This window comes from Polypterus senegalus, chromosome 15 (assembly GCF_016835505.1).
Source record: "Polypterus senegalus isolate Bchr_013 chromosome 15, ASM1683550v1, whole genome shotgun sequence".
Lineage (NCBI taxonomy): Eukaryota > Metazoa > Chordata > Cladistia > Polypteriformes > Polypteridae > Polypterus > Polypterus senegalus.
Genome location: NC_053168.1, coordinates 96,889,007 through 96,903,599, shown reverse-complemented (window position 1 = coordinate 96,903,599; position 14,593 = coordinate 96,889,007). Strand labels below are relative to the sequence as shown.

Sequence of the window (14,593 nt, the reverse complement as noted above, 5' to 3'; positions counted from 1 at the left end):
CTTCATGTGACAACAAGATAATGATCCCAAACAATGTTAAGGCAGCACAGGAGTTTTTCCAAAGCTAAAAAATGGAAACTTTTTGAATGGCCAAGCAAGTCACCTGATTTGAATCCAATCAAGCATACCTTCTATATGCTGAAGAGAAGCAGCGCATCACTAGAGAAGATCCTCAGCACCTGGTGATGTCTCGCAGATTTCAAACAGTCATTGCATGCAAGGGATATGCAACAAAGTCCTAAATATGACTGCTTTAATATTCCTACCATTGCTATGTCCCAAACATTATGGTGCTCTTAAATGGAGGGACCACATATTAAAAGTGATGCAATTTCACATACTGTGACTGAAATGCATGCAAATACCCTTAAATCAAAGTCTGCAATGTGCAATTTAATCACATTTGAATTGTTTGATTTTTAATTTTAAACTGTGGAGCAGAGGGGAATAAAAGCAAGGAAAAAAACACACACACACAGATTTTAGTAGCAAAGTTTTATTGAAAACATAAATTTTAAAAATATTAGCACTCCCAAAATGAATAATTAATGAAGTCTACCCTGGCAAAAATACTCTCATTGTTTAACAAGTCTGGAGAACATTTGTAGAGGGATCTAGAAAAACAGTCCTCCATACTGTAATACTTGCAGACAACCATCCACTCAAATGAATCAACTACAACAAAAATACTTAAATCAGTGTTATATTGTCTCAGCAACACAAAACATTTACAATACCCCCCAAACAAACAAAAAAACCCACTAAAACTATATTTACAGAGTTCTAAATAAGTTTAATATAGCAAAAGCTAATCATCAGCCCAGATGTAAATTATGATTATTTGTGTATGATGGTGGATAACAATTCCCTGGTAAAACCGTTTCCCCAGAAGAAATAAACAGTCCTACTAGCAAATCTTGAAAAGTGTGAATGTGCATCACAGGCATGCCTCTTAATAGGATGAGCAAGTAATTGTTAAACAAGTAAGCCAACTGATAAAGTACACTCTGCTGTTCTTCTTTATATAACACAACAACTAAACAAACAAACCACAAACCACACAAAGCCCTACCTCAATTTCCTGCTTTAAGACATAGCCTCCGCATATCTTTAACACGTTATGCTGAACACACAAAAAAACGTTCTATGTTGCATTACGTAGGCTTTATTTAAAACATTTTTTAGGAGTGCTAATATTTGTGCCCCATATCTTTTTGAGAGAACACACTTTTCTCAGAATAAAACAATGTCTTTCAGGATTGATTTTTGTTAGATAAATGGTAATCAATTTGTCCAAACATTTTGAGTTATATTTAAATAATTATATGTGTTATTTATTTTCTAAGTTTGTTTTTATCCTCTTCTTTAGGGGTGCCAACAATTGTGGCGTTAACTATACATGTATGCACAGACGTATATACACACACACTGATCCACCATAACATTAAATCCATATATTGTAGGTCCTCCTCATGCCATCAAAACAGTTTTGACCCATTTAGGCATGGATTTCATAAGACCACTGAAGGTGTTCTTTGTCATCTGGCACCAAGACGTTTTCAGCAGATCATTTATGTCTTGTCAGCTGCAATACATCCCACAGATGCTCAATCAGACTGAGATCTGGGGAATCTGGAGGCTAAGTGTACACCTTGAACTCCTTATAATGTTCCTCAAAGCATTCATGAGCAATTCTTACAGTGTGGAAAGACACATTATCATTCTGAAAGTGGCCACTGCCATCAAGGAATGCCACTGCCATGAAGAGGCACATGTGGTCTGCAACAATCTTTAGGTAGGAGGTACATATCTAAGTAACATTCACATGAACACCAGGAACCAAGATTTCCCAGGAGAACATTGACCAGAGCATCACACTGCCTCCACCAGCTTGCTTTCTTCCCATAGTGTATCCTGCTGTTATCTCTTCCCCCGGTAAATGACACACATGTACTCAGCCGTCCACATGAGGTAAAAGAAAACATGATTCATCAGCCCATGCCACCTTCTTCCACTGTTCCATGATCTGTTTCTGATGTTCACATGCCCATTGTAGGCACTTTTAGCAGTGGTCAGAGGTCAGCATGGACACTCAGACTGGTCTGCAGCTATGCAGCCCCATATGCAGCAAGCTGCAATGCAGTGTGTGTGCAGACACCTTTGTGTCATTGCCAGCATTAAGTTTTTCATCAATTTGTGCTACAGTAGCTGTTCTGTGGGATCAGACCAGATGGCCTATCCTTTGCACCTAACATGAATCAATGAGTCTTGGGTGCCCATTACTCTGTTGCTGGTCCACCGGTTGTCTTTCCTTGGAACACTTTTGGTAGGTACTAACAACTGCATACCAGGAACACCCCATATGACCTGCCATTTTGGAGATGCTCCGACCCAGTTTTCTAGATATCACAATTTGGCCCTTTCCAGAGTCACTTAGATCCATACACTTGCTGCCTAATGTATCCCATCCCTTGATAGGTGACACTGTAATGAAATAATCAATACTGTTATTAACTTCGCCCGTCAGTGGTTTTAATGTTGTGGCTGATCAGTGTATATACATATACTGTACATATATATTCAACATATACATATATACACATATACATATAATAATAAAACAAAAAAGGTTTTGCTTCAGCCATACCAGTTTAGCCTCTAAAGGAAGGCTTCTGTGCTTGTTATATTTCTTTTTTAGCTCCTCATATGCCATAAACTGAAGTGCACCGTGTGAAGTACCCAACAAACCTGGCAAAAATCCCTAAAAAAGAAAACAAGTACTCAGGGATGATAAACACCAAAATGATGAAGCAGCTATAAACAGAATGCTGAGAAGCAACTTTAAATGTTTATGGCCTGCACATTTATCTATACTTCAGTTTTTAAAACCTGATTATTGTAATGCAGGGTCACAATGGGCCAGAGTCATTGAGAAAAGTACCCAGTTCAACCGGCCCTAAAAGGGAAGCTACTTGATCCCATCAAAATAACTAGACAGCCCTAAATGGCAAAATGCAGAATAAACATGCCTTGTGAAGTTGAGATGCAACATAAAATCTGAAAATCATGAGCTACTGTAAAAGGCTGACTGATGCTTAGTTCAGTTTCTTTACAAATAAAAGTCTACATTAATGCACTCTGGTGCAGTATACTGAAAAATCTATACTGAAAAGGTATAATGATGCCCAATGTGGAATAACTTAAACTTTCTTTTATTTATGACTTTTTATAAGTCATGACCTTTAAGATTAATCAATACAAAAGAGGTAAGTATCAGGTGGCACTGGACATTACATGATAGAAATTCGGTTCCAGAACATGTTGGTAATATAAACTGAGGGGGAGAGCAAACAGCCAATCATAGTGACACCTGTGGTGTTGGAGGTCAAACCTGATTTGTGTATATATATTTGTCAGAGACGGCTGGGCAGGCGACCCGACCAGGACGCCCAGGAGGACCGGAGGAGGGCTTGCACCTTCCCCAGACCATGTGTGGGCAACCACCCTGGTTGCTTTGGGGACCATGGGTAGGGAGAGCTTGGAAGCTCAACCCTGTAGGGGCCCATGGTTGACGCCAGGGGGCGCCCCACTGCCTTCGGAGCCCTGGACCTCAGCACTTCTGCCACACCCAGTGCTTCCAGGTGCACAGCCGGCACTTCTGCCACACAGGGGAGTGTCCGCGGAGGAGTGTCGGGAAGCACCTGGAGCCCATCCAGGCTTGTATAAAAGGGGCCACCTCCATTCATTCAAGGCTGGAGTCGGGTGAGGAGAGGACGAAGCAGGAGAAGAGAGAGTGGAGGCGGCCTAAAGAAGGAGAAAGGCAGAGTGTGTGAGAGGCCTGGTCTTTGGGGAAGTCTTGGGGTAAAGTGGGTTGTGTGGCACTACTTGGACTGTGTAAATATCTTTATGTAAATAAACGTGTAGTGGTGTTTTACAATATGTCTGCCTGTCTGTGTCCGAGGCTTAGTCCACACTGGCGTAGTCGGCAGGATGCTCCGCCTGGTTCAAGGCGGGGACCTGTAAGGAAGAAAATCGTTGTGGATGGCCCAGCTCAGCAGAGGAACCCACCCACATGCCGTGGTAGCAGCGTGCACACAACCCCGCGGAAGACAGTTACCCCACGGACTGCAACTGGTCCGCAGGAGAGCAGTTTTCTCCTGTTGCTGTTTGACGATGTGCGTGGCAGGAGTGCAGCGGGCTCCTACAGGCGCGCTGTTGCTGGAGGCACCCGGGTCAGCATTGCGTCAAGGGAGGCCACGCCGAGGATATCTCCTCAGTTAGACAGGACCCAGGAGGTGAGTTCCCTGTCTACCGGCAGCCGGCCCCCTATGTTTTCTATTTTGGAGGCAGGGACTGCCCTGATCCGCGTCAGTGGCAGACGCATGCAGGTCTGCTGAGCTTCGACAGCGCGGTGGCAGCTGCAGAGAAGGAACCGCTGCAGCTAGAGAGGCACTGGCAGCAGTGAGGCTGTCATCAACCATGCCGCCGCAGCAGGAGGGGAGACAATAGCCGCGGACCGGAAGTCCCTCCCCGTGACAGGCACGCGATTGGACGGTGTGTCTTGTGTGCCTGCCGATGACTGGAGAGAAGCGGGACAAAGGAATGCCCATCATGTGCCAGGGGGAGACCTGATTGGGCCAAAGGAAAGGGCCCACAGGAAGTCGCTGGCGTGTGTTGCTGACGGACAGGTAAGCTCACTGTCAGCTAACTTCCTGTCCTTGCCGGCTGCTCTGTCAGAGCTGGAGGCCTGCCTTCAGCCCATGGAGCAGCAGTTGTTGCAGGTGCTGTGTGCCCTCTGGGCAGAGTTGCTAAAGCTGGAGAGGAAAGCTTACGCGTCACTGGAGGCGCTGCGAGAGTGGACAGAATGGAGTGACGCTGGATTCTTCAGCCGGAGAGGTACGGCGGGGACGGTGAGTACAGCCGACCCCATAAAACATAAAGGAGAGCCCACCGAAAATGGCCGTGATTCTAATGACTGGAACCGAGTAGGAGGTTCTCGGATAACGGATCCAACGAGGAGTGCTGTGCGCGAGGCGAGGGGAGGAAGATCGCAGGGGCTGGCAGGACGAGGGCTGATGAGTGCCCTGGGTCCTAGCGCCCTATGCCCCGAGCCTGCGGCAGTCTCCCGTCGCTCTGTATGAACGCAGACGGGATTGGATCTGAGCGTTTGCCATGCGCAGACCCAGACCGTCACGGCGTCCAAGAGAAAAAGGATGAATCGAGGGAAATATGCCGGTACCTCCGATAAGGGAGGATGTGAGGCAGCCTGCTCAGAGACAGAGGGGTGCCCTGGAGTCGGCTGAGGCTACGGGGGTGCGAGCGGCCCCATCAAGAGTGGCATGGAACCCACGGAGGGGGTGCCCGAAGAGGCAAGTCGCGGGGTGCCGATTGGAGGGGGGAGCGCTGCCTGTGAGTGGCACGGGAGGATGTCTGACGGTGGTGTCCAGGAAGCGGCTCTGCCCCTGTTTTTCTGTGTGTTGCAGAACTGAGGAAACCCGGAGTGCTTCCAGGTGCACAGCTGGCACTTCTGCCACACAGGGGAGTGTCCGCAGAGGAGTGTCGGGAAGCACCCAGACCTAATGTTGCCAAGTCTTATCATTCTTTTGTACTTTCTCCCTCTGGTCATACACTGGTTTGCCATTTTTTAAATGGCCTTTTCAGGATCACTGCCTAATTTTACCAGCAACATTTTTTAAAAAAGACTTTCCAGATTCCATAAAATGTTGAAAACTAGTTTAGTTATGAGTATTAAAAATATAGTTAAAAATGTATTTCTAGTATACCTTCATATGAGGGGGTGTTAAATTTGTCTCTAAGAAAACAGGAAGATTAAAGTAATAGAATAATATTAAATGTATAAAATGAAAATATTGCAGTTCTGTGGGTGATTAGGGTCTTAGACAAACGCATATATACTTTTCAGACTAAAAGTTCAAAGATTTTACAATATTCTACTCACCTACTGTATCATCTTCCTTTCAGGTGTTCTAGTGACTAGGCTGTCACATTATACATCTATTATTGGTTTCTAATGAACCAATACAGTATGTGTGTAAAATTATTAACCAGTCAACAGAAGTAAAAATTAATTGTAGACCCCAAAACCAAGCCATCAATTCAAAATGAAATTATTACCCGATACAAGCCTGGTATTCCCTCTCTACGGAAAATCTTTACAAGCGCATCAACCATTCCACGGTATTGTTTCTTGGATTGGTCAACTCCAGCATCATACTGGAGGACTAGCTGAGTTTTTGTCACCCATATTGGATTTGTAATGCAGAGGGTCAATGCACCTGAATCAAAAAAGATGAAAGATGAATGTGAAGAAAAAACATAAATGTAGCATAAAGTTAAAACGACTCCGTAAAACCATCACTCCCAGTTTAATTTCCACCACCCTATTATTTCATCCAAATTTCCATGCAGATCAAGCATTTTTCTTGGGTATATTTAAACTATGACAAAATCTAAATCCACTGCTCCTTTGCTACAGTATTAGATGACTGGATCAGCGTCTAATCTGAGAAAATCCAATGGCTTTGTAGACACACCATGATATGCTTCAGTATGCAATAATGTAATCTGTACAAAGAATTAATGCGACTACCAGTATATTACAATTACAACGGTATCCCAGTGGTTCGTTTTCTTTTGGGTAATTCTCTTTGGCGATTTCAGCAGGCTAAAGTTACTTTCTTTGGTGTGTGGTAGAGCACACATATAGTGTTTTAAATCAGTGCATTTATTCTAAAATTGCCATTATTCTGTTTATTCTAACTACCTGGATTTTCATCCTAAAACATTCAATTTTTTTTGACAAACCCACATTTTGTAACTATTCTCATAATCACACACAGCGTCAGTATTTTATTAATTATTCTAAAGACTAGAAATACTTAATGTCCCTGCAATACTTGTTTCGAATAAGCAGGTTCAGGAAATTAATAGATCAATAGATGTTTACTGTATAACTTCTGTTATTTTAGAAGAACCGCTAAGGTTCACGAGAAGATGGGAAGAAATTTTAATTCAAGGAGTGCAACCTTGAATTAAAAAAAAAAAAACTAAATTAAATTAGAACATTAATGTAGGAGTTCACTGTTCACTGGTACATGCAATGCTGCTTGTGTTTTTTCCTGTGAAAATATAATTATGTTTCACTTTGTTATTTGAAAACTACTAACATATTTCTTAAAAGATAGTAAGCATACCATTTCACAATATGAAACATTTTTAATGTTCTCACAATATGCCTACAAGCACAACTTTTATATTGTATATAATAGAATGTATAATTGGTAAAAGATTATTAGAATAGACACACAATTTATTAATTTAATAGCTATCAAATATGTATTTGATTCATATGTTGGGGTGCAACTTCATTGACCTTTAGTTTCCCATATGAGACCAAATGCTACGCAGGAGCTGTAGTCCCTTAGAAAGGAAAAAAAAAAGAGTTGATTGGGACCATCAACACTGACTTTAGGCATATATTAAACACTGCCATATTTTGGAACTGCAACTGCTTATATTATTTTTTTCTTTTGTTCAAATGAACCAGGGGGAACTAATTTACAAAGGACCCTTAAGATAATTTAACTACAGGGGCAATTAACATTGAAAGCATTCTCTCTTATACGTTCTTCCTATATTGTATCAGTATTTTATAAGTTACATCTATATAAAATACATCTACTTCAGTCAGTTTATAACTTAATGGTAGAGGGAATGGAAAACAGTGTAGATTAGCAAAGGATCAAAGCCTTTGAACAGGGCCACCCATCACTAGGACAGCTAACCAATCACATGTGTGTAATGTAACATGTCCTGGAGCCCCAACATGGAATTTCAAAATTAATAATGGACTGTCTGAAGGACTGCAGAGAAGAATGACATGGGAAGTGACATCGGAAAGACACCACTTCATCTAAATGTCAAAGAATATAACTTATGTATGCCGGTTGCTAATTTAAAGAGCCACCCAGGACTACCTCCACCCTTGACATTGCCAATTTTCAGAAAGCTTTTTCTAAGACTATTTCAAGACTTTGATATCACTTTCACCTTCTATTATATAGTACTTTCTTCTATTGGTATTGTTATACTTTAATAAATACCATGCTGTTTTCACATTTCTATATTTTGTCTTTGTATATAGTGACTGATGTGATGCAATACATTTTAGGGCACTTGGTGGGGGGAAATTTCCTATTTGTTCATCCTGCGGGGTTTATCAGGGCTGTGAGGTCACAACGCAATACAAGAACAAGTGCAGTACTTGTATATATACAGTATAGCAAAATACCCGCGCTTCGCAGCGGAGAAGTAGTGTGTTAAAGAAGTAATGAAAAAGAAAAGGAAACATTTTGAAAATAACGTAACATGATTGTCAATGTAATTGTTTTGTCACTGTTATGAGTGTCGCTGTGATATATATATATATATATATAGCAAAATACCCGCGCTTCACAGCGATGTCATGTGTTAAAGAAGTTATGAAAAAGAAAAGGAAACATTTTAAAAATAATGTAACATGATTGTCAAAGTAATTGTTTTGTGTATTTGGCGGCAGCGTCACGAAGTTGTTTTCGGCAGCTGCATCAGAAAATGTACCACGACGTCTGACACGCCTCCTTTTTACTGTTTTCTCACAGCTTGGATTGCTGCTGTCATATATATACACACACACACACATATATATATACACATACATACATACATACATACATATATATATATATATATATAGACATATATATATATATATATATATATATATATATATATATATATATATACATGTATATATATACATATATATATATATATACATATCTTCATATCTACATATCTATATACATATCTACATATACACATATACATACATACCTATCTACATCATATATTCACACACATACATACATACACACACACAAATTATATATATGTGTGTATGTATGTGTGTGTGTGTATATATATACACATACATATACTTGTGTGTATGTTTGTATGTGTCTATGTGTGTGTGTATAGGTTTGGTCACTGAGTGCAAGGGAAAAATAATAAATTATAGTCTATAAGTTATTAAACAGTAAAACATTAACGCTTTTAAGAAGTACAGGTACATTGAAATTACATTTTCTATGTGAACGCTCAAATTTGTGCCTCGCCTCGATTGTGAATCGCCTTAATATTATTTTGCCGTGGTGTAGAAAAGGGGTCCCGTGTTTGCACTTGTCTGGGCTATAGCGCGGGGGAGGATGAAAAAAATTAAAAGTGCTCACTTTGACTTAAGGCAGAAGCGCAGTCAGCGCCTCTCAAGGCGGCACAGCCATGCACGCGCTGGCTGCTCGACTTTTGCTGGGCAGGAGACATCAGTTTGCAGACACGTTCATGATATCAAAAGTCTCAGCGATCTTTGGAGGTCATTCATATATATATATATATAGCAAAATACCCACGCCTCGCAGCGGAGAAGTAGTGTGTTAAAGAAGTAATGAAAAAGAAAAGGAAACATTTTAATAATAACGTAACATGATTGACATTGTCATGAGTGTTGCTGTCATATATATGCCTGCCTAAATAAGTCACCCTCGCTTTGCTCTTACTTTTTTACCGTTCATTTAATCATGGCTAGTGGCGGAAAAATTATAAAATGGAAGGAGGATGGCTTTACCAAAACAATTATTGATGGCGAATCGATTATTCATAATGCTTGAATTGGTGATCTGTTTTTCTGTGTTAACCTCATATTTTTTCATACTTCTTCTCAAACTAAGGTGGTGCGAGGGTAAAATGAATCGGGATGCTGATCAATGTAATCCGTGTACCAGGAAATCATGCATTGACAAAGCTCCCTTTGCTTGTAATGCAAAGTGTGATTAAATGCATTATTTTTAACGCGTTATGGAGCACATGCATCAAGCTTCTCGGCTGTGCTTGTGCTAAGAAAAGGAAAGATTTTAAAAATAACGTAACACGATTGTCAATGTGACCTTTTGTAAGTAGTGCCTGGAGGATTCAGTGTGTAGAAACTCTATAGAGACAGCGTGTGTATTAACTTGTGGATTTTTCTGTGAGTATTTGGTGGCAGTCTGAGGAATTTGCTTCGAAGACAGCGTTAGCAGCGGAGCTCAGCTCAGAGCAAAATGAGGTGGGAGGGAGATGATGACGTGACTCCCCACCCGCCTTAACTGTCAATCCCCACAAACACAGTCTCGAATTTGCATAAGCACACCCCTTCACCTACAATTTTAACTTAGTTACAAAGTGATCAAAACTCGCTTATATCCCGCGCCCTCTCATTAAACTTGTATCCCGCATTACCTGTGTGTATGTGAAACGCCAGCGTAGCCTGTCTATGAACTTAATTTAAAGTTTAGGTTTACACCGTGCTTTCTTTCCGAGCTGGCAACACTCATGAATATATGGTAGTATATGTCACTCGCTCGCTTCTTATTGTTTCGCTGCCTTCTCAATTATATAATGCATGTTTTCTTGAGCGCTTTTTTGAGGTCTTCCTGGTTTTCTATGTACTGCGTGATTACGTGGGAGGCGTGATGATGTCACACGAAACTCCGCCCCCACGGCGTTGAAGCTCATCTCCATTACAGTAAATGGAGAAAAACTGCTTCCAGTTATGACCATTACGCGTAGAATTTCGATATAAAACCTGCCCAACTTTTGTAAGGAAGCTGTAAGGAATGAACCTGCCAAATTTCAGCCTTCCACCCACACGGGAAGTTGGAGAATTAGTGATGAGTCAGTGAGTGAGTCAGTGAGTGAGTGAGTGAGTGAGGGCTTTGCCTTTTATTAGTATAGATATATATATTATATACTAGCAAAATACCCGCGCTTCGCAGCGGAGAAGTAGTGTGTTAAAGAAGTAATGAAAAAGAAAAGGAAACATTTTGAAAATAATGTAACATGATTGTCAATATAATTGTTTTGTCACTGTTGTGAGTGATGAGTGTTGTTGTCATATATATATTTACACACACACACATAAACATATATATATACATATCTATACATATACACATATATACATACATATATATATATCTACATATATACACATACATATACATACATACATACACACACATATATACACACAAATACATATATATACATACACACACACATATATAAACATATATATACATATACATACATATCTACATATATACACACACAGCTATTTCGTATCAGTGCAATACGCTGCTTGTTAAAACGGATAACTCCGCTCTTACGCAAGTCTGCGTGGATATTATGAACTTTATCGATTTGTTCAAGTTCTATTTAAATTTTAAATAGAAGGAATTTTTATTTAGTCGACAGAAATATCTTTGGTAGGAATGGTAAAAACAGACAGGAATATTATTCTGAATAAATCAACTCAAACCTTAAACAACTTATAATATTTTGCTCTCCATAAAAATATATCCTGTCTAAATTATACAAGTTAGAAATAAAGTAAACGTTAAAAGAACAAACATTCAAATTTCTTTACTCTTATGTAATTTTATATAAAAAATAAACTTAGATTTTAAATATCCCAAAAGATTTTGCTCTCCATAAAAATATATCCTGTCAAAATTATACAAATTCAAATATGAACATGCTGCATAACAAAACCTGGAAATATAAATAAAATGTGTTCCTTTCAGCAATAACAAATCAAATCATTCAGTTGTCTTTGCTCATATGTCATTTTAGAGCTGGACACCTGGCATCTTTTTTTGGCAACAGGTTCGTTTCTGTTTGGTGTGAGGTTCTGTGTTGTGGAGATTCTCAGGATGGATTGCAGGTGCTCATCAGTGAGGCGACTCCTGTGTGCTGTTTTGTTAGTCTTTATCACTGAGAAGAGCTTCTCACACAGATATGTGCTACCAAACATGCACAAGGTTCGACCGCATGTACTTTTTGTTCTTCAAAGTCACCAAAGCGCCGTGCAAACTCAGTGCGCAGTGCGCTCAGTTTATCAGCAAAGTGCGATTTGGGAACACCGTAGTGACGACTTGGTTTAACATTACTTGGCAACAGGGAAAGTGGGGCAAATTGCACTGGTGCATTTGTGTCTCCCATAAAAGCAGCTTCACTTGAAATCACTTTGTGATTGTGCACGGGTAAAAACGTCCGCTGAAGTGTCAGATTCTTATTTAATTCTTCTGCTTTCTGTATCTTCTGCATTGCATTCAGGTTACCCTGATGTTTTGTCTCATAGTGCCGCTCTTAGATTAAATTCTGTAATTACAGCCACATTAGCTCCACAAATGAGACACACGGGTTCAGTAAACATATACTCAGCCTCCCATCGGTTTTAAAGGCTCTATTTTCAGAATCAACTTTTCTCTCCAGCATCGTGAGCTAGCTTCGCAATAACTTGCAGCATCATAAGCTAGACTTGATTAACGCGGTAAGTGTTCGCAAGGCAGCTGAAGCGCTGCATTATGGGATCTGTAGTTTATTGTGTTACCAGCGCTTCATATACCCGGCCATTAATAACAATAATACAGTATATAAAATGATCTCGGGCGGATATAATTACACTGGCGGATGTGGCCCGTGGCCCTTGAGTTTGACACATATGGACTAAATAGAACTTGAAAAGATATATTTTTTCAAATGTGATCGCGCAATTCAGATAGAGTTGACGCAAGCACTACAGCCTGCATGCCTCAATAAGTCATCCTCCCTCGCTCTTACTTTTTACCGCTCATCTAATGAATACACTGAGTATGGCTTTACCAAAACAATCATTGATGGCGAATAAAGTATCCATTATTCGAGTATGTAGATCGGATATATATATATACATATATATATACCCGCGTATCGCAGCGGAGAAGAAGTGCGTTAAAAAGCTAGAAAAAGAAAAGGGAACATTTTAAAAATAACGTAACATGACTGTCAATATACAGTATTTGTTTTGTGAGTGTTACTGAGTGTTGCTGTCATCAAGGATTTGATTATCATTATTTCTTTCAATCAGGTTCGTATTTGTAGGATGTGTTGTGTTCAAGTTACATTCCGTGTTTGTCAATCGCTGTAAAGATGACAGGTTTCTTTCATCAATTCGTTTCTTACTGCATCAATAAACAGCTCGTCTTCTTCTTTATCTGAGACCTGACACACTGCATGCACGGGTTTTTTTACACTGTCTTCCTTTAGCGGGACATTGACTTTTACCACCGTGTGCTTTGTTTCCGCAGTAGCTGGATTTATGAATATGCTTATCAGACGTTTCATATTTTTTGCTGCCTTTTCAATTGTGTAATTCGGTTTTTGTTCAGCGCTCTTTGGAACTGCTCGGTGTACATGCATCGAAGGTTCCCAGCTGTGCTGGTGCCATCTCGTGCTATGTCCATGGCTGTATTTAATGTTACCTTAGTCCTGGCACTTAAAACTTTCTCTCGCAGTTTCGCTGAGTTTGTGTCAAACACCACCCTGACCATCTCATCTTCCTCTCCATAAACACAGTCCTTCACCCGTGAATATTTAGTGGGAGTTTGCTATTGGATTGCCGCTGACAGACGGCCTTATATGGGCAAGCACTAAATTACAAACGCCAGCGGCAGCCTGTCTATGAACTTAATTTAAAGTGTAAGTTTACATCGTGCTTTGTTTCCGAAGTAGCAGAACTCATGAATATGGTTGTATATGTCACTCGCTCGCTTCTTATTGTTTCGCTGCCTTCTCAATTATATAATGCATGTTTTCTTCAGCGCTTTTTGGAGGTCTTCCTGGTTTTCTATGTACTGCGTGATTACGTGGGAGGCGTGATGATGTCACACGAAACTCCGCCCCCACGGCGTTCAAGCTCATCTCCATTACAGTAAATGGAGAAAAACAGCTTCCAGTTATGACCATTACGCATAGAATTTCGATATAAAACCTGCCCACCTTTTGTAAGGAAGCTGTAAGGAATGAACCTGCCAAATTTCAGCCTTCCACCCACACGGGAAGTTGGAGAATTAGTGATGAGTGAGTGAGTGAGTGAGTGAGTGAGGGCTTTGCCTTTTATTAGTATAGATTATATACACACACAGTATATACAATCATATGAAAAAGTTTGGGAACCGCTTGTAATTCTTTGGATTTTTGTTTATCATTGGCTGAGCTTTCAATGTAGCAACTTCCTTTTAATATATGACATGCCTTATGGACACAGTAGTATTTCAGTTTATAGGATTAACAGAAAATATGCAACATACATCATAACAAAATTAGACAGGTGCATAAATTTGGGCATCCCGACAGAGATATTACATCAATACTTAGTTGAGCCTACTTTTGCAAATATAACAGTCTCTAGATGCCTCCTATAGCCTTTGATAAGTGTTTGGATTCTGGATGGAGGTATTTTTGACCATTCTTCCATACAAAATCTCTCCAGTTCAGTTAAATTTGATGGCTGCCGAGCGTGAACAGCATGCTTCAAATCATCACATAGATTTTCGATGATATTCAAGTCAGGGGACTGTGACAGCCATTTCAGAACATTTTACTTCTCCCTCTGCATTAATGCCTTTGTAGATTTTGAACTGTGTTTTGGGTCATTATCTTGTTGTAACATCCAACC

The 14,593-nt window shown here is 40.2% G+C and overlaps 1 protein-coding gene across 1 annotated transcript in view; it reads right to left on the bottom strand.

Annotated features, from left to right (window-relative positions):
- LOC120516165 (mitochondrial folate transporter/carrier-like) overlaps window positions 1-14,593 on the bottom strand; it is an 81,218-nt gene that overhangs the window by 4,695 nt on the left and 61,930 nt on the right. The window contains exons 4-5 of the mRNA XM_039737642.1: window positions 6,136-6,296; window positions 2,648-2,761 (exon numbers count right to left, since the gene is read on the bottom strand). Of these exons, the coding sequence (XP_039593576.1) occupies window positions 2,648-2,761; window positions 6,136-6,296 (275 nt within the window). The remainder of the gene's footprint in view (window positions 1-2,647; window positions 2,762-6,135; window positions 6,297-14,593) is intronic.